This window comes from Branchiostoma belcheri, unplaced genomic scaffold, assembly GCF_001625305.1.
Source record: "Branchiostoma belcheri isolate BF01 breed outbred unplaced genomic scaffold, Haploidv18h27 scaffold10, whole genome shotgun sequence".
Taxonomy (NCBI): Eukaryota; Metazoa; Chordata; class Leptocardii; order Amphioxiformes; family Branchiostomatidae; genus Branchiostoma; species Branchiostoma belcheri.
The window spans coordinates 3,603,874-3,626,780 of NW_017802380.1; the positions used below are offsets into that span (position 1 = coordinate 3,603,874).

At 41.2% G+C, this 22,907-nt stretch overlaps 4 protein-coding genes across 10 annotated transcripts in view; 2 read left to right on the forward strand and 2 right to left on the reverse strand.

The window, feature by feature from the left end:
- Positions 1-238: 238 nt before the first annotated feature.
- LOC109469093 (zinc finger protein 62 homolog) lies at positions 239-4,246 on the reverse strand. Its single transcript, XM_019767480.1, has 2 exons — positions 4,119-4,246; positions 239-3,266 (listed from the first exon to the last, which is right to left on the reverse strand). The coding sequence occupies exon 2, from the start codon at positions 3,186-3,188 to the stop codon at positions 864-866; it is 2,325 nt and encodes a 774-aa protein (XP_019623039.1). The 5' UTR covers positions 3,189-3,266; positions 4,119-4,246; the 3' UTR covers positions 239-863.
- Positions 4,247-8,500: 4,254 nt separating this feature from the next.
- Positions 8,501-14,151, forward strand: LOC109471140. 4 transcript variants are annotated; one of them, XM_019770382.1, is made up of 3 exons: positions 8,501-8,674; positions 10,192-10,614; positions 11,122-14,151. In XM_019770382.1, the coding sequence occupies exons 1-3, from the start codon at positions 8,630-8,632 to the stop codon at positions 11,245-11,247; spliced, it is 594 nt and encodes a 197-aa protein (XP_019625941.1). In that variant the 5' UTR covers positions 8,501-8,629; the 3' UTR covers positions 11,248-14,151. The 4 variants fall into 4 exon arrangements, with proteins under 4 accessions (XP_019625941.1, XP_019625932.1, XP_019625962.1 ...); XM_019770373.1 differs by having other exon boundaries at positions 11,653-14,110; XM_019770403.1 differs by having other exon boundaries at positions 8,502-8,674; positions 10,192-10,632.
- Positions 14,152-14,672: 521 nt separating this feature from the next.
- Positions 14,673-21,959, reverse strand: LOC109470486 (dnaJ homolog subfamily C member 2-like). Its single transcript, XM_019769450.1, has 18 exons — positions 21,783-21,959; positions 21,132-21,328; positions 20,675-20,750; positions 20,077-20,175; positions 19,542-19,686; positions 19,115-19,195; positions 18,812-18,877; positions 18,467-18,558; positions 18,172-18,293; positions 17,679-17,747; positions 17,475-17,555; positions 17,131-17,219; positions 16,709-16,778; positions 16,330-16,511; positions 15,835-15,935; positions 15,546-15,668; positions 15,282-15,445; positions 14,673-15,037 (listed from the first exon to the last, which is right to left on the reverse strand). The coding sequence occupies exons 1-18, from the start codon at positions 21,835-21,837 to the stop codon at positions 14,981-14,983; spliced, it is 1,869 nt and encodes a 622-aa protein (XP_019625009.1). The 5' UTR covers positions 21,838-21,959; the 3' UTR covers positions 14,673-14,980.
- Positions 21,960-21,986: 27 nt separating this feature from the next.
- The window catches only part of LOC109470761, a 7,953-nt gene continuing 7,032 nt past the window's right edge, over positions 21,987-22,907 (forward strand). The window contains exon 1 of one of the 4 annotated variants that reach the window (XM_019769835.1): positions 21,987-22,040. The gene's annotated coding sequence lies outside the window, so the exon portion shown is untranslated. Of the gene's footprint in view, positions 22,041-22,202; positions 22,310-22,907 lie in introns of those variants that run through there. The other 3 variants (XM_019769843.1, XM_019769858.1, XM_019769851.1) reach the window with 3 other exon arrangements.

The following is a 22,907-nucleotide window of genomic DNA, read 5'->3' on the forward strand; positions in this document are numbered from 1 at the left end:
ATGGGTGACCAAAAACTGACCTTCTCAAGGGGCCAGCTCGACGATCGCCCCCTGGCAGAACATACAGAAACTGCATTCCAGAAACACACACGAACGCGCACACACAGACACACACACGCTGCAGTCACACACACACACACACACACACACACAAACAAATACAGGGGATTATCAACTGATACTAATTTATGGTATGTGATTGTGGAACTCTTAATCTTAATGATACTAGTATTGGGCTATAGAGGGAAGATTACCATGGTGACTTCAAACAAAATCAACTTCATGAATTCTTTTAGTGTCTTTGAAAACACTTGCTTAATATTCTAATGAACAAGTAATGTGATAAATATTAATAGAAACAGGGCATCTGTATAAATAGTATAGGATTTCGTGCAAAAACAGTTTTATGTATAAATCTATGTATTATTACAGGGTAAGATCTAAAAGGCTAAGAAAGCGAACAAGATCAAAAATAAAACTGCAAAACCAAGCTAACGTGTTAGTGCTACAGTAAAACATGTTAACATTCCATGACTGTTGTCAGAAGCCAAGGATTTCTGGCATACTTTCTAGTTTACATGTTGTTTTAAAAGAGAAGCCAAATATTTTTTAACAGACATGTAAATAAAATATTAGATTATATATACTGTATGTATAAGTGCTATATTCTACCAACATTTGAAATACCTTTCTCCAGCTAAAAAATAATACCGTACTGCTTCAAATCTTAGAGTTACTGCTGTTCTTTGTGGTCCCTGAGTTGTAATGGAGGCTCCTGTTACAGTTACTGTTACAATGTGCTAAATTATGTTTACTGTAATTATGGTAAAATGGTTACCATAGTAACTTATTAGCATAACTTACTAATTAGCAGCTGTATCAAGTTTGACTTTAACTGGACTGCCAAGGTCGCTGCTGTTGACATTGACTTTTGACCCCTCAGAAACTGGACTGCCAAGGTCGCTGCTGTTGACATTGACTTTTGACCCCTCAGAAACTGGACTGCCAAGGTCGTCGCTGTTGACATTGACTTTTGACCCCTCAGGGACTAGACTGCCAAGGTCACCGCTGTTGACATTGACTTTTGACCCCTCAGGGACAGAATTGTCACTGTTACCTTCATCAACCTTTGACCTCTTGGGGATGGGAATACCATGGTGGCTGCGGTTGTGCCAGTCCAGGGCGTGCTGCTGCCTTCCCGAGTAGTCGCACTTGTCACACCTGAACGGTTTCTCGTCGGTGTGGATGCGTATGTGGACCTTCAGGTTATTTGCGTGCTTGAACCGCTGCCCACAGTACTCACAGATGTACCTGCTCTCGCCTGTGTGAACCACCTGATGCTTCGCCAGGTCGGACGGGTGTTCAAACCTGAGGGTGCAGTCCTCCCATGGGCAGGCTATAGGCAGGTGGTCCCTGTTCTGGGCGTAGTGTTTGTTCAGCTGTGAGCGGGTAGGGAAGGTTGCCGTACACGTCTGACAACGGCCTGTCTTCGCTTTCTTGAACCTACACACGTGTCTTTCCAGCACTTTCTTCTTAGAGCAGGAGAAATTACACTCGGGGCACCGCAGCATCTTGTGGATTCGGAGGTGGTACATGACGGCTGTCGGGGTGGCAAATTCACGGTCACAGGTGTCACACTTGTACGTCGCAGTGTCGGATTGAGTGAACCCGTTCATATGATCCTGTACATGGGAGTCATACAGGGACTTCACCTTAAACTCTCTGCCACAAGTTTTACATGCAAACTTCTCTTCTAGTTCCTGAACTGGTGGGTTAGACTTCTGGTGGGTTAGAGTTGGGGTGGTGTCTTGTGGGGTGGCATCTTCAGTTTGGATGGCGTCTTTTTGCAGATGTTGGGTCTCATTTTCTTGCTCATTTGATTCCTCTTTTACAACGGTCTGCTTCTGAGTGTTCGATTTAAATTTCTTAGACCCCTGTTCTTTCTTCGTTTTCTTGGACCGACACACGTGCTTGGACATCACCTTCTTTTTGGAGCAAACGAAATTACAGTCTGGACACCTGAGCCTGTTATGTATGCGCAGGTGGTACAGGATGGACGTTGTCGTGGCAAATTCCCGGTCGCAGGTGTCACACCTGTACAACATGTCATCTACCTGGGTGAAACCCTTGTTGTGGTCTTGCAGATGGGACTGATACAGCGACTTCACTTTAAACTCCTTCCCGCAAGTCTTACAGCCAAACGTCTCGTCTTGAGGCGGACAGTGAGATTTCTGTTGTAAAGTTGGCACAATGTTTTCTTGCAGAAGCGGAGTGGTCTTCTCTTTAGGTGTTGTCGTATATTCTTGCTTGATATGGATGCTGTTTTCTTTCAGCAGTGGGGTGATGTTTTCCTCCATGGTAGACCCAATACTAGTGTCCTCGTGCTTCACAACAGTCCACTTTTGTGTTTGACTATCTCCCTTGCCCATGCTTCGAGGCTGCTGGATGACAGATAATGGCACAGCAAACTGTAAAGGGTCTAAGTTGCTCCCTACCCTCTTATTTATCTCCTGCATCTGTGATCTCTCTCTTGCTTGGTCTGTCCCAACAACACTAGACCTCATTTGTCCTACTGGAAAGCAATTGTTTATCGTATTATATGGGAAATAGCCTTGTTGAGGGTGGTATGCAAAACGGTATTGCCATGGACTGGGCAAGGTCCAGCTTTGCTGGTTTAATTGTGGATCACGAAAGCTGTCAGTGTGTTGTCCATTTGCCATCATCATAGTGTCCCAGTGTCTTTGGTAATAGTCTGGAATTGGTCTCGAAGGATATGTTGCTTGCTGATAGAAGCTTAGAGGTGTTTGAACCCCAAAAGTGTGTCCATTGTTTTCAGATTCAACTTTCATATACATGGGTTTACTAGTTGGTGGAAAGTTTGGACCAAACTTGAAACAGCCCGGTTTGTCTCTGGTGGGATGAAAGTTGAAAGGTGCAGGATTTTTGTAAACCTTTGGCTCTGGCTTTACCACGTTGCCCAGTGTATCTAGTTGGTGTGAGAGAGATCGCTGTGTCTGAAGGGCTCTCTCTGTGTGCCAAGCAAAGGCCGAGACTTCAGCTTTGTCACTGCAGACATCAGTTGTCATCGGTGATTCTGACTTGAACATTGCATTTTCCTTTGGATGAATCTCTGCCAATACACTTGAGCTTGACCTTGTAGTTTCTATGTTTTCCTTTCCTGCATACATGCCTGATGTTGTGCCCTGTTACAAGCTCGAGATTGCAGGAACTTGAGTAGCTGTAGTGATGATGACAGTCGACACTATCTGCAAAAATCAACACATCATGTTACTGATTTTTGCAACAAAAAAAAAGTTTGACTGCAGTCGGTCACCCTCCCCCCAAGTATGATAACTATTGGTACGTCTCTGGCCCATGTGTAGTCTCCACCAGACTTCTTTTGCGGGGTGAATAAATCGTAGAAATCGGCCTAAAAAGGGTATTAATTGGCCAGAGAAGGTAGCCGGCAAGAGAAGCTTCTCGGCGGGGAAATGGAGCTTCTCTGACCGGCTACCTTCTCTGGCCAATTATTACCCTTTTTAGGCCGATTTTTACGAATTTATTCACCCCGCAAAAGAAGTCTGGTGGAGACTAGCCCATGTGGGTGGCCAGACATTCCAGAGATATGCAGAGTAAGGTCCAACATCTATATATTATTTATGATATGAGCGGACAAAACGGCAAGTTACAATATCAGCAAATCGATGAACATATCTGCACAATAACATAACAAAGAAATGTCGATTTTGTAGCACAATTGTCCTTGGCGACCGCCCAAAAATTTTGACTTGGGCTCGAGGGACCCCCGACAGCGCAGAAGGCGGGTTCTAGTCTCCCGGCCCGGTCACTAGACCAGACCTTCTGTTCATGTTCCTAAAGCTTTGAGTTTGACAGCTCCGTTTAGTGACAGTTATCGCTTAGAAACTGTGTTTCACAGAACACTATAACTTTAAGAAAACAAGAAGACCTCAAGAAATTGTAGAAAAGGGGTCATAAAATGGACCTCCTTTACCCAAGGACACATACGCATACTGACATGGGATTTCACAGGAAGAAAAACTAAGAACAAACAATAACAAAACAGTGAATGAACTTGTCAACTCAAAAATGCTACTCACCAATATTGTACAGAAATCGTGGGCTACAGATTGTCCCCGAAAAACCGTTGTTTCAGCTGGAAACAGCGACGTTTTTCTGAAGTGTACCGTTATGTGTACAGCCTCCACTTTCGAACTGACCGCCGTCTCACCAGGGGGCGTCTGGAACCAATTATCTCCCAGAATCCTTTGTGGAACAAAAAAACTCGTTCCCATGCCACCACAGTTGCCAAAGTTCTTGGCTCCTAAAAATTGTTTCTAGGGCTGAGAAAATGTTGGAATAAAAACAATGATATAATGAGATTTTTTCAAATCAGAAAAAAATGCTGAAACATGAAAATATGAAGAGAATGTGAATTCAAAGTTTCTTCTGACCGACATTATTATTATCAAGATCAACAAATAACAACAGTCGGGGAATACTATTTGTCTTTTATTCCGTAATTCCTGAACAGATGTTGCAACCTCAACATATCATTTTAATGATACACTTAAAATAGCATTTATATTAGACAATAAATAACTGCATGAGAGTAAGTTGGCTTCAAGGTGGCATCATAATTTGTTGCAACTTGACGATTCATATATAAATTATAGTTGCGAATGATAATAATAGTACTTTATCAAGCTACAATATACTAGGCAACATCCATATGTCAAAACTTTTACAAAAGTTATGCTCTAGCATTTAGCTAGATCACAACAGTCAAAATTCTTTGTTGCATTGATTTTTTTCGTAACATATAGCATCTAACATTGGTTCTCTTCTCGACATTGTCTATATGATTCTCTGCATACTAGACTGTAGCCTCATTAAATTACTGTAATTCCTGACTTTCTCACCATACTTTTATGTTTGCCATTTTCGATCTCACTTTCTGTACTGTACATATGAACTTATCATTACCGTTGACAAATAACTTGCTTTCTTTTTTCTGCACCTGCCGCCACTGTAAACATACAGTTCCGTGATCACCTTCATTTTTCTCAGAGCACAAACTTTTGCTACAGCAAACATAAAGTGAATTACAGTTGTCATCTGCCTGAAGTACATGTAATCTATTCCACCTGGGGGCATACACTGAAGGTCACTTAAGCTTGCTCTGACCTGTTTTTCAAGTAATTATCTTCAAGCAATTAAAGGTGAACAACAGAACTCTTCACAACACTTTCTTTGGTAAACAAAATATTCCCAAAATACCTTTAGCACTGATTCTTCATACTAAACATTTCTGACAGAGTTTTGAACTTATCTGGCCTGGCCAAAAATTGTATACTTTGTGCCACCTTGCATGAAATTTGATGTCACAGCCGTGGTGCGTAATGATTGACTGTCCAAGCTTGTGTACAGCTTTGTCACTTTTGGGTCAGAGCAAAGCAAATGACTATGTGCACCACATTCCAAGAAGGCTCATCATACACGGATGTATGAGCCTTGACATCCAAGCTGTCAAGGATGTATGCTTCAATACCATCTATCAAAGAAAGTGTTCTGGAGATCTCTGGTGCTCCCTTAAATCATGGACATTAAAAAAAAAGCTTTTCTAACATAATTGCCTTAACCATGCAACCACCACCTTTCACCCTTTTGGATATAATCTGGTATCAAGACCTTGTATGCTGTTATTATCATTATTACACAGGTTATTCTGACAATAGCTTCTATTCAAAATAATTTTGGGCCTGTATATTTTGGACTAGTACTAGTAGCAGCAGCTTCAGCACCATAAGCAAGGCTTTTGCACATTTACACAATGTACATTTTATGACATTGACGCTCCAACAATAAGCTCCTGTGTGAGTCATATTAATGATAATCATTTTCATGGTTTTTGCTACAACCTCCTCTGCTGCAGATGTGTTTCTGCTGTGTTACAACAGCCCTACAAGATTGTTTCAATCGCCAACTAGACACATGCGGCAAAAACCTTCTTTTCCCTCCAACTTAAATTATCAAGTCCCCTCTAAAATATATTACGTAAGAATTTACAGTACTGTATTTTGTTGGCTGCCTGATTTTCTATACTTTGCAGTAGTAGCTGAGACTAAAATAATGTTGAATAAAATAATCAATATTTGTAATATCAATTGCTGCCACTTCTAGTTCTAGTTATTCATCTGGTTTTTCCTTGCAACACCAGAAGGTTTTGTTAGTATTTCTGAAAAACTTCACTGACTTTCCTTTAAAAAAATGCTAAGAAATCTATCTAAACAGAAGATAGAGCTATTGACAATATCTTTGGCAGCAAAAACTTTTCTCTCAAATAGGCACATGATACCTTAACTACCTGAAGTGTGCTTTTGTACACACCTCCACACCTTTTTTAAAATTATGTATCTGCTTAATGTTTTCTGTGTGATGTTCAGCACATATTAGTACATGTTTAAGCAGTGAGCTGCAACCCTCACACTTTTTCATTATATTACCTTTTAAGGCTTAATCTGTGCATGCAAAGCTGTTGTGATATACACTTTGCCCAAACCATACAGCTATATGCCCTGAACAAATTGTTTAACACCACCCATAACTTTTTTTCCAGACTTTGCATCACCACTACTGCTTGTACAGGTGTTGTTTTACTGTACCCTCCGCTTTCTACCATACCTTTACATTGTGCTAGCTTGGCCCCTATTTTAACAGTTAAGTTTTGAGCTATGAGTTGTCTATTTGTTTGTTCTAGAGGTGTACAGTTGTACAGTGGTACATGTACTTCTACTTCAACAGTGGTTTGTAAAGTCTCTTTGATCTTGGAGTTATTATGTGAAATTTTCTTGGTCAGGGAGTTAGAGTTCTCTTCTTCTGTGGGACTTCTTAGGAAATCTCCCAGGTTGCCTTCCACTGAGGACCAATTCTTACAGGGAGGTATGTTGACTTTCTGTCCTGCAGAATTACAGTTCCATGTCGTGTCATGTTGCTGTTGGTCACCTCTCTTCAGCTTTGAGTGTAAATGCTGTGCTTCATTGCTGCCTTTGTCTTCACTGGTATATATAGTAGGTGCGTCGGGATGAACTCCGATTTGTCCCAGATAAATTACAGTTTCCTTCCGAGGGAACATTGTTACTCCACAGTGAAGATTTCCAGGCACATCAGAAATGCTGAACTCGTCTGTTGTGCTGAACATCAGGCCTGTTTGGGAGAACAAAGAGTAGATGAAATTCATTTGACGCATTTTGTTATGACTACTACTATAGCCTAGTTCTTACACAGGATAAATTACTAGTATATAGACTGCTGGGGTTTATGTAGCTGCTAATAGTAATATTTTGATGTGCTTCTGAACTTCATTTTCATGAGTGCACCTAACAACACAAAATAAAGTACAATGTCAGCAAAACCTAGTTACAAATCTAACTGTTCAGAGCTTGAATATATAAAAATGTTATAGCCTTCAGGCCTTGCCAAGTGTTGCCATACTCCAATACAACAATAAGAAGTCAACCACAAGACGTGCCTTCTATAAACAACAACAAACCTATCAAAAGGAACCCAAACAATAGCAGTGCACAGGTGTTGTTTGAATAGGATGTAACGTCATAATGTCCTTGATTGAACAAAAGATTCTGACAACGTGGTCAGAAATATAGTCCACAAAAATTATGAAGTGCATTCGATATTTTGTGGATCTCCCATAGTAAGAATCATATTTTTCAAAGAAACTGTGGGACACAAACTAATTACTACCGGTATCTACCCAATGTAACGTTAGCAAAAAAATAATAATAATAATATTAATACATTTTTTGTGTTTTTTTTCGCCAGACGTGGCTGCTGGGATTTACTGCTACTTTTACAGGTTTATGAAAACAACTATTTCCTGAGAACTTAACGTTACATATTTTCGTCTAAATACAGACTTTTGTTTTGACTCTACAGATATGAACTTAAAACTCAGGCCAAGCCAAAAATATTTGGTCTTGTGTACTAGCTGATCCTCCTAGATTAACACATAACGTTAGAAGGTTACTGTCTCAATAATAACAGTTTCTAGGACTTACCGTTCGGCCCAGAGATATATAATAGGGTACAGCTCATCCCAGGTGTATCTCTGCACCAGGTACAGCCCGAAAAGCTCGATTTCTGTCACCCAACACAGCATAAGAAAGGCGCACAGAACCAGCAAGACAGCACTAAACATGGTCGCCTTTCATTCCTCCCACTCTAACTTGGGCACGACGATCTCGTTCCCGTGTAGACAAGACCGCATACAACTTACCCGCTATTCAGAATGAGAGCCGAAATTGACCCCTCAGATCGAGAAAGAAAGATTATGAAATCCAATAAAATCCGCTTCTTGTGTAAAAATATAGTTTTATACTAAATAATGAACACTATGTATTCAATGTACGTTTTTAGATACAAAATGATATCCTTAACCGGGTTATGGGTGTACACCTATGGGGTCGTTGCTGAGGAGGATTAGGTCAGAGGTTAGCGTCTGCAGCATGATGGCGGTCTAGACAAATCTTCTCTCTCAACAACAACGGAAAAAACCTCCCGTGCGGCCGTTAAATCATCGCGTTATCTCTCCAAAATGGCAGCGTACCACTGCTGGGACAGTACCACGCCTGTGGATCAGGTGAGTTACGCTGAAAATCGTTGTTCCTCCCGGAAAATCGTTGTTCCGCTTTGTGTGCAAACCGGTGGTCTTTTTGTTTCACTTTTCATACTGGTCCCGCGGCATGCGCAGGTGTTTGTTGTTTGTGTGGATGGAAAAAGACGCCATGAAAACAGACCCACACATTCTTACATGGCCACTTCGGGTTAAAAACTACAGTAGGAAAACAAAAAGGGTGGAGTTGGAGCATTTATTTGTGTCCATATGTAGCTTTTTACGGGGTGAAAATGTTGACTTGATCTAGAAAACGCGCCCACGCCGTATCAGATTTCACAGTCCTGCCGCCTGGCGGCTGTCCGTAAATATGCAAGTGGGCCAAGGACAACGCGTTTGACTCGTCCCAGAATTTCGAGCAAATCGTTACAGATTGTGTTATCTGTGACACTTGGTGGGGGAGGAAACTGAGATATGTAATCGACCACGGCTGTTGAATAATAAATGAATGCCCTATGGCTTCCAAGCATGTAGAGGCCCAGTGAGTGACAATAGCTATTGTTGAAATTGCTGTGACAATGCCGTAAAGGGCAGTGAATGAACTTTCCTTTGATCTTTATTTTGCATATGAATATTGGATTGAAGGGCGTGGCAGTTAACAGATGCTTTGAAAGCCTAAGCCTCTTTCCAAAACCAAGGACATTCTATCACAAAACTGATGATTTTTAAAACTTCTTCCCTGAAAACTGAAGAGAAGTATATAATGTATTCAATTTTTCTCCAGGCCTAAATTTGACTTGGTTGAAACTTGTGAATGATTTTCAGCTCCAGCAAAAAAGTTGATAGTTAGTTAACATTTGTAGATGTACATCTTTTCACATGAAGAAATTCAAATTCCCGACCAGTATTTTCTTCAGTATGCTTCCTGAACACAATAGAATCCTTTACTGGTATTATCTACTGTGTGATTACTATTTGCATAACAATAGGAAGCCTGTCAGCTGGAAGTGATTCTGTTGTTGTTTAACCTGTTGGCCGTTACTGTCTCATTGTTCACACAAAAAGATGTGTAGTGAGGTGAAAGTGACTCCATGTTACTGAAAGATTGTGCACAAAAATTACTAATAGAAAAATGATAGCCTGTAATGTATGATGATAGTAGGACTAGGACAAGGAAAGCATGCATTGTAAAAAAAAATTCATTGTTTTATTTTACATGATATGTAAGAAATATAGTATGGAGAATTTTTTGCCTCAGGGTATACATTTCGTACTGTGCCCTGAATAATTATACGAACAACCACATTATTAGAAGTTGTTGTGTAGTCCTCCACTGCACTGCTTTTTATCAGTAGCACATGGTCTGTCATACAACTGGCAACCATGCTCGTCATAAAAGTACATCACCTACTGGTATAACAATGTGCCTTTGTTTTTGCCTGCAACAAAGCAGCCTTCTTGGTAGATCTTACTAGGACTGTTTTCACTGTGAGGTTTGCTTCACCAGCTAATCGACAGTGTTGATGTATTTTGAACACCTGCAGGTGCAAGGGTGCAAGCGGCAGCACGAGTATGCCTTCTCCGTCCAAGAAGACGTGGACCTGGAATCTGTCAACCCCAAGCGGGCTTGCCAGGGTCTCCTCTCTCTCTTTGATCCCGACGACACATCCATGGACACCGACATCCAACCAGTAGCCTGGGACGATCGGCCGGCCGACCAACCTCTCAGCCAACCAAACATAGACTGTAGCAGTAACCCCACGGCTTTGGACGCCAACCAGAATGGTGCTATTTCTCCAAATCATCAGGATGTTGCCGTAGAGATGGAGGAGGGGCCCACACCGAAACAAACACCACCACACCGCTTCTTCGTGTCAGGCGGTTCCTATATGTCACCGGTGCTGCAGCCAGGCACTCCGCAGCCGGCCTGCGGACCATCTATCGGCGAGATGACTCATCCCTGCAAGGTACCGCACTTCTTCTAGGTACTGGACCCTTGTGTGATTCTGGAGGGTGGTGGGCCGCTTATGTGTAATAAAACTTGTTGCATTAACATATTGCTAATAGATGGTTCAACGTCAAGTAATTGTGCATGTTTGTATGTTTATAATGCAATCTGTACTGTTGAGTAACATGAAGTTGGACATTTTAGCCTAAGATTACTAATCCTGTTGTTAGTTTGTCCAAAGACATTATAATGTCCTTGGTTTGTCTATCTGTCAAAAGCTACCTTACTGACAATACAAATGGTTTGCATGTGGGTTGATTTTTGCCATCATTTGCATGTGGGTTGATATTTTTTGCCATGGTAACTTAGTCTAGTTGAAATTTCCTGTACCATACACGTCTTGCTAGAAGATGTATAGGAGAACAGGCATTGAGGCTTTTAAAAACAGTTACACTACTGGAGACCCAAATAAAAAAAAACTACTGCCGCCCTTATAACTGACAAGGCGTCCGTGTTTCCTCGACAGACTGCGCCCGCGACCCAAGCCTTCGCCGGCCAGGGCTTCCTCCCGATCCCGTACCACAGTCCGGCATGTGTGCGTTCTCTGTCTGGGTCTGCTCGCCACATCAACCACCTTTACCTTTACCACTGAAGTGTGACCTCCAGCGTGACACTCAATCTTTGCCACAGGATGGCCATTAGCATGTCCCCAAATTAGTGTATCTTTTCTTACCCAGCATGTTGGCAGAACGTACCGCACCTGTCCAGAACGCACGGTACACAGGACATGTACAGAACATGTACAGAACGTATTGCTTCAGGTCGTGTTCGTTTGTGTAAGGATGACGTCCCATCTGTTGTTTTCCAATGTGTTGGAAAAGACATGCAATGGACGAACTTCTGATCAACATTGACCAAACATCCAAAAGAAACTGTGGTCGTAGTAGTACGGTATGTTCTGCCAATGTGCTATCTTACCCCTAGTACCATGACCCTTGACTGCCTGTATCATCAAACTAACATGACCATTGCGCCAATATTTTCTCTCCCGGCATAGATGTCGCCTCTTCCTCACGTCCTGGGCTACCTGAACCGCAGCCCATCCTACAACTCCCGTTGTCTACGCTGCACTGCTGGGGAGGGCGGACACTTTAACCATATAGATGTGTATCCTTGGGAGCCGTACTAGTGACGGACACATGTATTATGTATAGTTGTGTATCAAGATTTACCTTTCACATATCCCCGCTGTGTTGTACAGTAAGGTTCTGTTGTCAAAAGGAGAGCTGTGTAAGAGAAGTAGAAGGATTGAGGAAGGTTGCTAGTGTTACAAAATCTTGCCAAACCATGTCAGTTGTGGTTCTACATATATCATTTTGCTGAAAACTGTCAGCATTTGATGAATGTTACAAACCCACCAAAGCAACAATTTTTCTCATTGCTCTTAAAATCAGAGACTTGTTATAGATTAAAAAAAAATTACAAGCCTAACTCCAATGAGAGCACTTTGATATCCTTGCGTAGACACTAGCAGCATCTTCATATTCTTCCACAATATATCTGACCTTGGAAAGTGAATGAAGTGTTGGAAATAAACAGCATTTCCCAATGGCCTAAAGCTTGTTGCCCAAAGCCTGTATGTAGTCATGCCACAGTTTAGTCTAAACCTCTGCAAAACCCTGAACATGTAAGTGTTGTACGTGATAGCTTTGCCAGCTGACAGAGAAAGGCTTGGTTGGCTCAATGCCAATATAGTAAGTGGCCATGGGCCATTGGGACAAGTGTAGCTTCTGGCACTACCAAACGATGTTGCAGACAGTTGAAATGTTGCCAGGATTGTACTTAAACTATCGCTCGTGTACGTGTGTCAACCCTTTCTATATGGTACAGAACATCTGTATTTTTAAGTGAAAAGTGATAACTCATAGTCATACATTTTCTGCTAAACAGAAATCTCAGCCCACATTTTGTATGTTTTTTACTTTTGGTACTGAAAAGTATTTTGTTAGATCCAAGTCTTTTATATAGTTACCACACCTGATATATTTATTGTTACCACCGACAACAGGCCTACCATGGATTAGACACTTGTTAGAGTTAACCTAAGGAAAATTCACCAGATGAAAAAACAAAAAAACAACTATCATCTTCAACTTTCCTAGAGTTTTCCCTAAGTTGACTCTCTTAAGTGTCTTGCAGTCTAACCTTATCTCAAGGATTTTGATACTGCACAGACAACCTCAACCGGAATGCCTTTAGCCTGCATTGAGAACACTTTATATTAGTGAGAAAACATCAACACTCACAACCAGGTTCTGCATTGCCCTGGGAAATTGTTTGTGAACTACACAATGTATGTAAGAACAATTACATTTTACAAAGAGAAGCTGATCACAATCAATCAGTATTTTACACTCAAATATTAGATGCAGATCAGAGAGGAATTATTGTCTTAATCATATCAATTTTGTGGGGGATTCCAGTTGTGTAAGATCAATTTTCAGGAACTTTTTGACCGTTACAGCACTACAATCATTCATTAAGCAATGTCAAGTGTTACAGTTTAGTTCAAACGTTTTTATGTTGTGATGAATATTGAAAAATTAAGTACACATTTGATGCTATGAAATGAAAGCTCTATTTGATTTACGTACATTTTAGCCAATGTAATTAGAATGTCCAACCTTCTGGGCAATGAGACTTTGCAAATAACACTGATTTTGGTGCCATGGTATTTAAGCAAGCATAGACCTCTGCACAAGTTGACAGAAGTTGGTCAGTTTATAGTATACCTTTTTTTAGGTCATATTGAGGTGCACTTGCCAGTTATGTACTTACATTGTAGCTACTAGTATTATTAAGAAAGCATGGAAGCAATACAAGGCAATAAGATGGATATCCAACTTGGAAAGCTCAGTGTAGTGTGCAGTGTATCACTGTCAATCTGCTATATGGTCCTCAGTGAACTGTAAGTGTTGTACAGTAAGTGTTAGAGGGCAGTGGCTGTTTTAAGCACTTAAGAGGTTTGTTTTGTGCTATTTTTTTAAAAGTATTTAGGGAGGCCCATGGAATGGTAGTCTCAGGTGCTAGCCTTTAGTAGAGCATTTGTTTTAGATTTACATGTACTTTTGCGTAGACCCCAGAGTTTGTTGAACATATATTTCTAGGTAGTCTAGTACAGTGTATAGAAAGTGTGTCTTAAGAGTTTATCATATACATATATTAGTAAAGTCTATGTAGTTTCTAGTTGGTTGGTGGAGAAACCATCCAAAGTACTGTTTAATGGAAAAAACAACAACATTCCAGTCTGTTTGTTGAAGTTGTCATTGAGAGACTATCACTATATACTAGTAGTATCAGTGTTAGTACTATGTTTTGTATAGTATACAGTGTTTTAGAATGCAGTAGTGCAATTTTTGAGAATTTGCAAATGATGGATGTAAACTGTGCGTAACAGCACACTGTAGTTTTCTTATTCAAGTGAGAGCTGTGTGTTTTGGTGTAAATGTATTATATATACCCTCTTGTTGTACCAAATAAAATTTGATAAGTTTCACACTGTTGTGTATTTCATTTCATTAAAAGAGCATTAGCAACATGATATCGTCAAATAACTTCAATCAAGAGATCTATTTTCATAGAAAAAACAACAACATTGTCTCTTTATTATAGAACATTCCTAGAGTCTCTGTGAAGACACTTTGGTATTCAGCAGCAAAAGGAATTTTCTCACAAGAAAAAAAAACACTATATACTGATCGATGACAACAGTCCAATCAAATACATGTAGTAGTAACCTATAAAAGCCTTGTACCTAAATATGACTTGAGCCACATATTTTACTGTTACTATCTGGGAAAACTTAAGAGGTCATTGGAAAACATGCATAGGACAACAGAAAAAGGTAGGACACATTTCATGAACTGTTGTTTTCTCCACAATTTGCTTATTCACAATGCCTCAGCATTTTGTACAGTTCATTGCCGAAAGGCTTTCCACTGTGTAGATTTCTACAAGCAAGTAAGTTGTTTATCATAATTAACTTAACGGGTGGTAACTAGTTCTTTTTCAGAACTATAACGGTAAGCAGTAGCATGTCACCCATTGAAAGAGAGAAGTTACCCAACGGTGAAAAGAGTTAATGTCCTGGTTTCTAAAGTCATATAATACTCCACTGAGTGATGCAGAACAAGTAAGTACAGGAGAAACAACATCCACATTTCGTCTGCAATGATATTTTAATCCATTGATTTGTTTTTTTCATTACAGAGAGACTGTTTTTCAAGGCATCGCTAGTAGGAGACAATAGTCAAAGCACGAACAGTTGGCCATATCATGAGTAGACATTCTGGCATGTAAGGATTGCTTCGATTTGATGTCAGATGCTATTTCTTGGCAGCTGCCTGCGCTGCTTTCTTGGCTTTGACCAACTCCACAAGTTCCTATAAGAAAAAAGCAGGAACATCACTGGATAATATCTATTAATTCACAAATGTATTCTTGGATTTTAAAGAAAGTGTCATGTTTCCTTCAGCTGACTAATCGCAACACAGAGAGTTGTACAGTTGAAAATTTGGGTAAGTCCAACTTCTTGTCTTAGAAATCACAGTTCAAACTTGCTTCATATTGTAAGTTATTGTCATCATAAGACACATAGATTTGACCAGAAGAAAAGACATATCCCACCTTATATCTGACCATGCAGTCTTTCTTACTCCGGCCCGGCACAGCCTCAGCGATCAGGTCCCATCTGTCCCCTGTCCCGGCCGGATACGTCCGCAGCGCCTGTTCCAGACACTTCTGCTCATCTGCGTTCCAAGGACCGGTTCTGAACTGGTACACCGATGGGTCTGAAGTAGGAATCACCAAGTTACTGTTTGTTTGTGTACTGTTTCGTTTGGCTGTCGAGTCAGACAAAAATACACAAGTGCCATTCAATCTGTCCCTTACCATCAAACCTCTCGGATATCCCAGCATCCTCTGCTTTCTTTATGGACGCCGCTTCCGTGGTGGATTTCTCCAGTCGTTCGTATGCTGCTTTGTTCACTTCCGTCCGCAGAGTACGGGAATCCTCTGCGGATAGTAGACAGGCAGCACAAAATTCACAGTTGGTAAATACTGAACAAAACAGCCCACAGGTCCTTGGTTATAATGCATGGAATATTGGTCAAGTCCAAATGTCCAATCCTTGTGACCCTGTTAAAAAGTAGTTAAAGGTGTTTTCTATAACAGCACTGACCTGCTTTTTGCAGAGTTTTTGTCTTGTTCAAGACCTCCTTAGCCGTTCTCTTGATGTCTGTGGTGGTGTGATCGTTGATGAAGGCTGCAATGACTTCCCACCTGTTGAAAAAAAGGCAAAGCTTGTTTGACTGTTAAGATTGTTCACTCCGTTGGCTGGTTTGTATCTGATCACAGATATCAGTATGCTATAGGATAGCATTGATTAATTGAACTTAATACATTGAAAAATGACCAGAAAATTGACTTTGAAAACCCAGTTTTACTGCCTTGAAATACTTCCCACTTCGGGTGCCTTTAAGACCTTAGATATCGTCCCTCCTCCCCTCCACTGCTGTAAGAGAGGTGTCAGGAAGGACCTAACAGCAGCCAACACCTTGTGGCACGAGTTTAAGACGATCGCAAGGATCCGAGGGAGGTGGAGAGCGTTCACTGAAGCCCTGTGCTCTAGGACGGGCGAAGAGGATTAAGTCAAGCCCCCTCCACTGCTTCTCACCGTGACACTGTCCCGGCAGGGAAGGTTTTGACGGCCTTCACAAGCAGCGCCAGGTCCTCCGGAGACCACGGCTTGCCGGACCCGCCCTTCTCCTTCGCCCGGACCGACTCCTGCTGCTTCTTCCTCTCCGCTGCGATCCTCTCCTCCTCCTCACGACGGATGTCTGTCTCCATCTCCTCTATCTGAACAGAAAATGCAAGGGGGCAACAATGATGGTTCCATTCCCGTGCAGATGCGCTATCCATTTGTGCACACACACACACACACACACATTCAGCCCTGTAGCTGTACACTATTGGGGCAGTCTGCAAAATTTGTACACTGTGTACATTTTTGGCATATAGGAAACTGCAATAGTTCTTTTCAGAAATGCACTCACCTGTTTATCCAGGGCTGCCTTGGCCTCTTCTCTGCTGCCTTTAGCCATGGCTGTGTTCAGGTCCTGTAGACTATGGACAGGATAAAAGGGAGGATCAGGCACCTAGAAGCTCCATGGCCAACATCTCTTAGTCAGGAGAATCGGGGACATCTTAATCCTGTTGATTTATGCATGTGCTAACAGGGACATATGCTTTGCCTTACATTGTACTTGTTACAATTGTTGTGCAATTAACTTTGACCTGTACAATATACTCTAAACTTGTACTCAAGTCCATACAGTGTATTTAGAACTCTTAATGAAATCTGTACAACTTGACTGATACAAGGCTTTATTAGACTTTCGACCACTACCCAGTTGTCTTCATCATTTAAAGAAGTAACATAGTACTTCAATGAACCTCAAGTTTGTTCATATCTTACCTTGCGATCTGAAGTCTGTTGCAGAGTTTCTCAATAGACTCCATCATGGCTACTGTGTCACTCTCACCTTCTACATAGTAGTCATTGGTCTGCAATTACAACAGGTTTTGTGATTAATGAAGTAAACATTCTAAAGCATATTCCAACTATAACATAATGCATGCTCTGATTATTACTGTAAATTCTGAAATATTCAGCGTTGTGGTTTTCACATCAAATCATTACAATGCAAACAGAAATGCTCTGTGCAACTTACAACACCTCCCTGCTACTGAGAAAATAAGTCTTGGTGAACTTACACTTACAGTTTTCTTTTAGAGTCAAGATATTTTTCTTAAACTCACTTTACAAACGTCCCTCAGTCTTTTCCTCTCCTTTTTAAGTTGTTTCTTGGCTGCTTCCTTTTCCTTCTTGGCAACTAAAGCCTGAAAACAACAGCAACAAAAATGAAATTACTTTCTAATCTCGCAGAGAAAAAGACTTTTAATATAAGTACAATGTTAGACTGTAGATGTGTGAACAAACAAATCATTTAAGATGACCCTGACCTTGGCCTTTGCTTCCTCTTCTTCCTTTTCCTTTTGTTTCCTTTCAGCTTCTAGCTCCGCTTGTCTTTGCTGCAAAACAGAACAGGAATATTCCTCAAACTGTGCACCTGCACAGGCATGTTAGTGCAGCTTTATTGTGCAGTTCTTGTTCTGCGGCCGCCCAAGTTGACATATTACAATGTACATCAAGAAATCTGAGATTTCAGACTTCCGGGGAAGTTTTTGGGTATCAGTGAATGTATTAGAACTGTATTGTACGATCATGGGGAAATGAATTAGATCACAGAATGCAATATTAAATCTCATATACAAATGTACAAAGATAACATAGGATGGGAACAGTTGAGAAATTTTTCACCAAACTTACTTTTTGCAATGCATCTTAACCCTCTCCCTGCTGCTGATCTCATAACCAACACAAATTTCGTACTACAACATGTAAAAGGCTACATGCTAACATCAGTATACAAAAGTGTAGTTGATTGACACAAACCCGCTCCTTTTCTTCTGCAATCTTTCTTGCTGCTTCTTTCTTTGCTTTTTTCTCTTCCTCTTTCTTTCTCTTCTCTTCTTCTTTGAACTTCTTTATTCTTGGGTCACATGCATAGGCATTGTCTGGAAATAAGCAATTAGATAACCAAAGACAGCATAATAGATGGATAAATTGGTATAAAAAATGCCACAACAATTTTTTTTGTCTGTATGTTTCTTCAGTTCTTTCCACATGCGTGGCACAGAATAGGTATTTAACTTTTAAGTTATTAAGGAATTTTGTCATGGCAACCCACCGACTAGCTTCAGTATTCTGGACACTTCTTCCTTTTTCCTCTTCTGTCGAGCGGCTTTGTTCTGTTTCTCTATCCATCTTCTCTCCTCACGACTGGGAAGAAAATTAAAGAGATATGATCAATAAGCAATTAGCAATTATCAGCTATTAGGAAATCAATCATCTTTTATCACCTCTGTGTAGGGAGGGTTTGTTTTTGGTGTGTCTGAGTTATTACAATACAGTAGAGTCACAGAAAGTGAAAGGGAGAAATGGTGTAACCGTAGATTGACAGAAAGGTTGAATTAGAGTTCAAAATGTTTTGGGAGGTGAGAATCAGCGAGAAATTCCCAATGTGATTACTCACTCTTCTCCTTTCTCCTTATCCTCTTCATCCAGATAGGAAAATTCTCTCCAGGAATCAAAATCATACCTGGAAAATACACGCAATAGATGACAACAAACTAAGAACAAACAAGCAAATATGTCCAGCAAAAGCAGTCAATGTTCTCTGGTTTGAATCATTACACATTCAAAGTTGTAATCAACATTTGCACTGTATACAAGTCATTGGGCTACCAGAAAATAAAGTCCTGAGGACAGCACTTTATTTGGGGATACCATTTACACATGGATTATAGAATGGGGAAAACATAATCAATTTTCCTACCAAAAGGAGTAGAAGTGATCAACCTCCTCATACGTAGAGTCTGCCGTGCCAAGTTTGGGAACTGGTTTCTTCACAGACCACCTGTGTCAAAAAAGATAAAAACAAAATTGAATTTAGAAACAACCAGAGATGGCAGATTCCATAATATGATGCCATTAAGATTTTTGTTCCCCAGCAAAATTAATTACTGTAAAGGAATTTAAAGTTTCCAATGCATTCTCAGGGCAACAAAACTGGCAATATTCTGAATAAGGCAATCTGTATGATATTGACACACACTAACCCACATTAGCATCATTATTTGGGCATTTAAAACAGTGCAAAAACAAGCCCCAAGATGAGTCATAAGAGGGGAAAGGATGGTTTCATTCTAACATACCATAAGTGCCCCCTAGCAGAACAGATAGAAACTGCACCATAAACTCACCTGGCATTGCTTGCAATCACAGGCCCGAAAACTTCATAGAAGTTTTCCTTCGAGCTGGAGTTGTTTGGAGGGACGGAGTCGTCAAACTCAGGATCAACACTGTCAAACGATCGCCGGGACACTTTGTTACCGAGAAGCTGATATGCTGAGGAAAACAAACAAACAAAGCTATGTTAGTAACATGTGCATGTAAAGCTAACATAGTACCCGGTAGCATCAACCCTCACAATTCTACCAGATACCCTAATACTACAAATTATTGAGGCCTTGAACACCTGGATATCTGATTCTGAAGTGTATATACCTTAGGGATAACTGACGCTACAATACATCATTATTACATGTTCTTAAATTCACTTTTGTTTTTAAGATATGCTCAATTGCATATCCAATGGGATTTGACATTACAGTATTTGAGCTTCGAATGTGAGTTGGCTTTCCAAATATGTGACTTAAAAAATAAACATGAAACCTACAAAAGTAGCTCATGTACACACTGTCTTTTGCAAGACTGTATTAAACTTTGACTTCTGACCTTTTGTGATGCAGGAGTAGTAGTCGTCGTCGCCTTCCTTCACGACCTTTCCCGCCTGCCGGCGCTTGTCGGGGTGGTGCTTCAGCACGATACGCTTGTCTGGAAGAGATATCAAAGTGTCAAAACAACAAGAAAACAGAGATTTCAGAGACATATTTTGGGTTTTCATTAATGTATTGGAGCTGTGGAGGGGATTTTATAATATTACACCACTGAATTCCTACACACACTCCCATTCTGCTGTCATACATCATGTATGGCCTGATGTGTCTGGAACCCAAACATACAAACTCCCTCAAACCAGTGCCACCCTTAACAATACTTCTGTCCCAGGAGTAAAAATACCATCTCACAGTTATAGATATACCCGGTAGAACCAAACCTACATGTATAGCTACCGGTATAGTGTGTTAAAGATCCCACCACAGTTATCAACAAGAGCAGGGGTCCTTCCTGGTATGAGTGGTTCAAACATTACAGTCTGGTCTTCCGCAGCTTGTACTTTCTGTCCAATGCTGTACAATGCTGGTGTGTTTTGCCTTTCGGAGAGTGGAAACAAACCAACAAATGTAGCTTGTGACTAAGACACCATACTTACAGGCCTGTTTAATCTGGGCATGTGTAGCTCTGTATCTCAGCTTGGCTATCCCCAACACTGCATAGTGGTCCTGGGTCTGGTGTAAGAATAGTAGATCAATAGTGGGAATAAGTGGAAAGCCATATTTATGTGTTCAAAGACAATGAACTAGTATCATTGCTATTTATTCTAATTCTAAATAAAAATTTGGCACCAAAGTTGTATTGGGAAATAGTCTGAATACCAATGTTCTCCAAAAGCCAAACTTGACACTTCAATGACTAAAAAAATTCATTCAACTACATAACTGACATTTCCCAGACCTTATATTACAGACTGCAGCATGAACGTTCATCTGCTATCTGACCAAAAGTGCTGAAGTGTGCACCCTTAGGTCAGATAGCAGATGAAGGCTGAGATATTCGGTTGAAAATTCTGGTGAGTCGATTTCTTTTTGAGCTGGAGAATAGTTCCTAACCTTGACGTCCTTGGGGTCGAGCGAGGTCAGCAGAGGGTCCTCCTGGAAGTCTTCGTCGCGAAGGTCTTCGTCTTCCTCCTCCGAGGAGCTGCTGTCTCCGACCGACTCGTGCTGAGACAGCGTCTTCTTGTGCCGGTAGCGGTGAGCGTACGCCTCGAACCACCTCCCCACCGGCTCCACACAGATGGTGGCGGGGGCTGGCAAAATAAAAAGTTTATAAGAAAATTTTACATGTGCAGTGAAAACTGCCCCTCAAAAACACTCAGGATGTGAAATCCTTTTCTGTGCACTGGTGGCACAGTGACGCCATTGAAATTCTTTGTTTTTAGTTCAGAAATTTTCTTTAGTTCAGAAATTTACTTTTAACAGATACATTTTTTTGTCCAAAATTTATTCCTGAATTCCTGAAAATTTGACAATTGTAATCAGTTTCAGTGGTTACAAAAGCTAGCAGAAATTCAAATAAGCTAAATTATGGAAATATTATAGAAAGGCGCAATCCCAGCACTTTGAAGTCTTGATAGTTTAGAATCATTTTTTCAATAGATTTTTAACCCAAATCCCTCACATGCACATGCACATGCCATCTTTCTTCGCCCCCCTCCCCAGCCGGCAGCCCATGCTGCGTAACAAAAAATATTTATTTCTCACCGGAAAGTCTTGCGACCACCATCGTCTCTTCTCCCTCCTGCGCTTCTGGTAACATCTTGATTCTTAAAACGTTCCCCTAAGTCTCCTCAGATTTTAAGAAACCCTATTACAAACGTTCTAATATCTAAGAAACTACCTAAAATATTTTCCGCATGTGGGCCGGCTGCATCATAGCGAGGCTACCAACTTTGACCTAGAAAGGTCAGAAGCTGAACTTTGAACTCTGAACCAGGAAGTGACGGCGTAGATGTTTTCGAGGTTCGTCTTTTATTTTCTCATTTCTTGAAGAATTTCTGTCTATATACAAGCACAAAATGTCTTTAAGATTCGTGTTACATTAGTTTGAATATCTTTATTTCATGTCAATCGTCTTGTGCGAAATATTGTGTCATTCTGCCTCATCATATGAGTCATGCTCGCCTTTTCGTGTTTGGACAGGTTTTCAGTTTCGATCGATGAGTCAGACTCAAAGTTCCGCTTTTTCCCTTCACAGAGACTCAAATATTCACAGAGAATTGAGACTCCAGGCGAGTTGTGGATGAATTCTATGAACTGCTTAAATTTTGTCTATTTCTTACCGGCTCTTTCTTACACCTCTGTAAAAATGAAAGCGTCCCCGACGGAGAAACGCCCGTTTAAACGCCCGTTTGTGGTGGCCGTTTGTTTGGGACGGCTGCCCGTCCCTGGCGGTAAACGGGGACTACGGACGCCTGGACAAAGGCCAGAAACGGGCCAGGACGCCTCAAACGCCTGGGACGCCGTCAGAACTGTCCGTTTTCGACGGCGTCCGGGCGTTTCTTAAGGCGTTTGGGCGCCGTTTCCGACGGGCTACCGGGCGGGCTGCTGGACGCGCTGCCGGACGGGCTCCCGGACGGGCTCCTGGGCGGGGCCGGGCGACGCTTGGGACGGCACAGGTGGGGTCCAAACGGCGTATCCGACGGCCGGACGGGTCTCTGGGGGGTGCTCAGTCATTGTGGACATTTTGATCTTGCCGCTCCGACGGGGTTGGGACGGCGTTTCCGACGGCGTCCCGTGACAAAAGGTGCCGATATAGTAATATTGAAAACAATTGCAGATTGGCATCGAATCAACAAGTAACGGCCGGCCGCCCACATTGTAACAGTT

Excerpts from the sequence above, each read along its gene's own strand:
- LOC109471140 (XM_019770373.1), top strand. The coding sequence starts at position 8,630 with ATGGCAGCGTACCACTGCTGGGACAGTACCACGCCTGTGGATCAG. Across the intron at positions 8,675-10,191 it reads GTACCACGCCTGTGGATCAG|GTGCAAGGGTGCAAGCGGCA; the intron begins GTGAGTTACGCT and ends GAACACCTGCAG. Across the intron at positions 10,615-11,652 it reads AGATGACTCATCCCTGCAAG|ATGTCGCCTCTTCCTCACGT; the intron begins GTACCGCACTTC and ends CTCCCGGCATAG.
- LOC109470486 (XM_019769450.1), bottom strand. The coding sequence starts at position 21,837 with ATGTTACCAGAAGCGCAGGAGGGAGAAGAGACGATGGTGGTCGCAAGA. Across the intron at positions 19,196-19,541 it reads GTGATTGCAAGCAATGCCAG|GTGGTCTGTGAAGAAACCAG; the intron begins GTGAGTTTATGG and ends TTTTTGACACAG. Across the intron at positions 15,936-16,329 it reads CCTGCCGGGACAGTGTCACG|GTGGGAAGTCATTGCAGCCT; the intron begins GTGAGAAGCAGT and ends TTTTTTCAACAG.
- LOC109469093 (XM_019767480.1), bottom strand. The coding sequence starts at position 3,188 with ATGTATGCAGGAAAGGAAAACATAGAAACTACAAGGTCAAGCTCAAGT.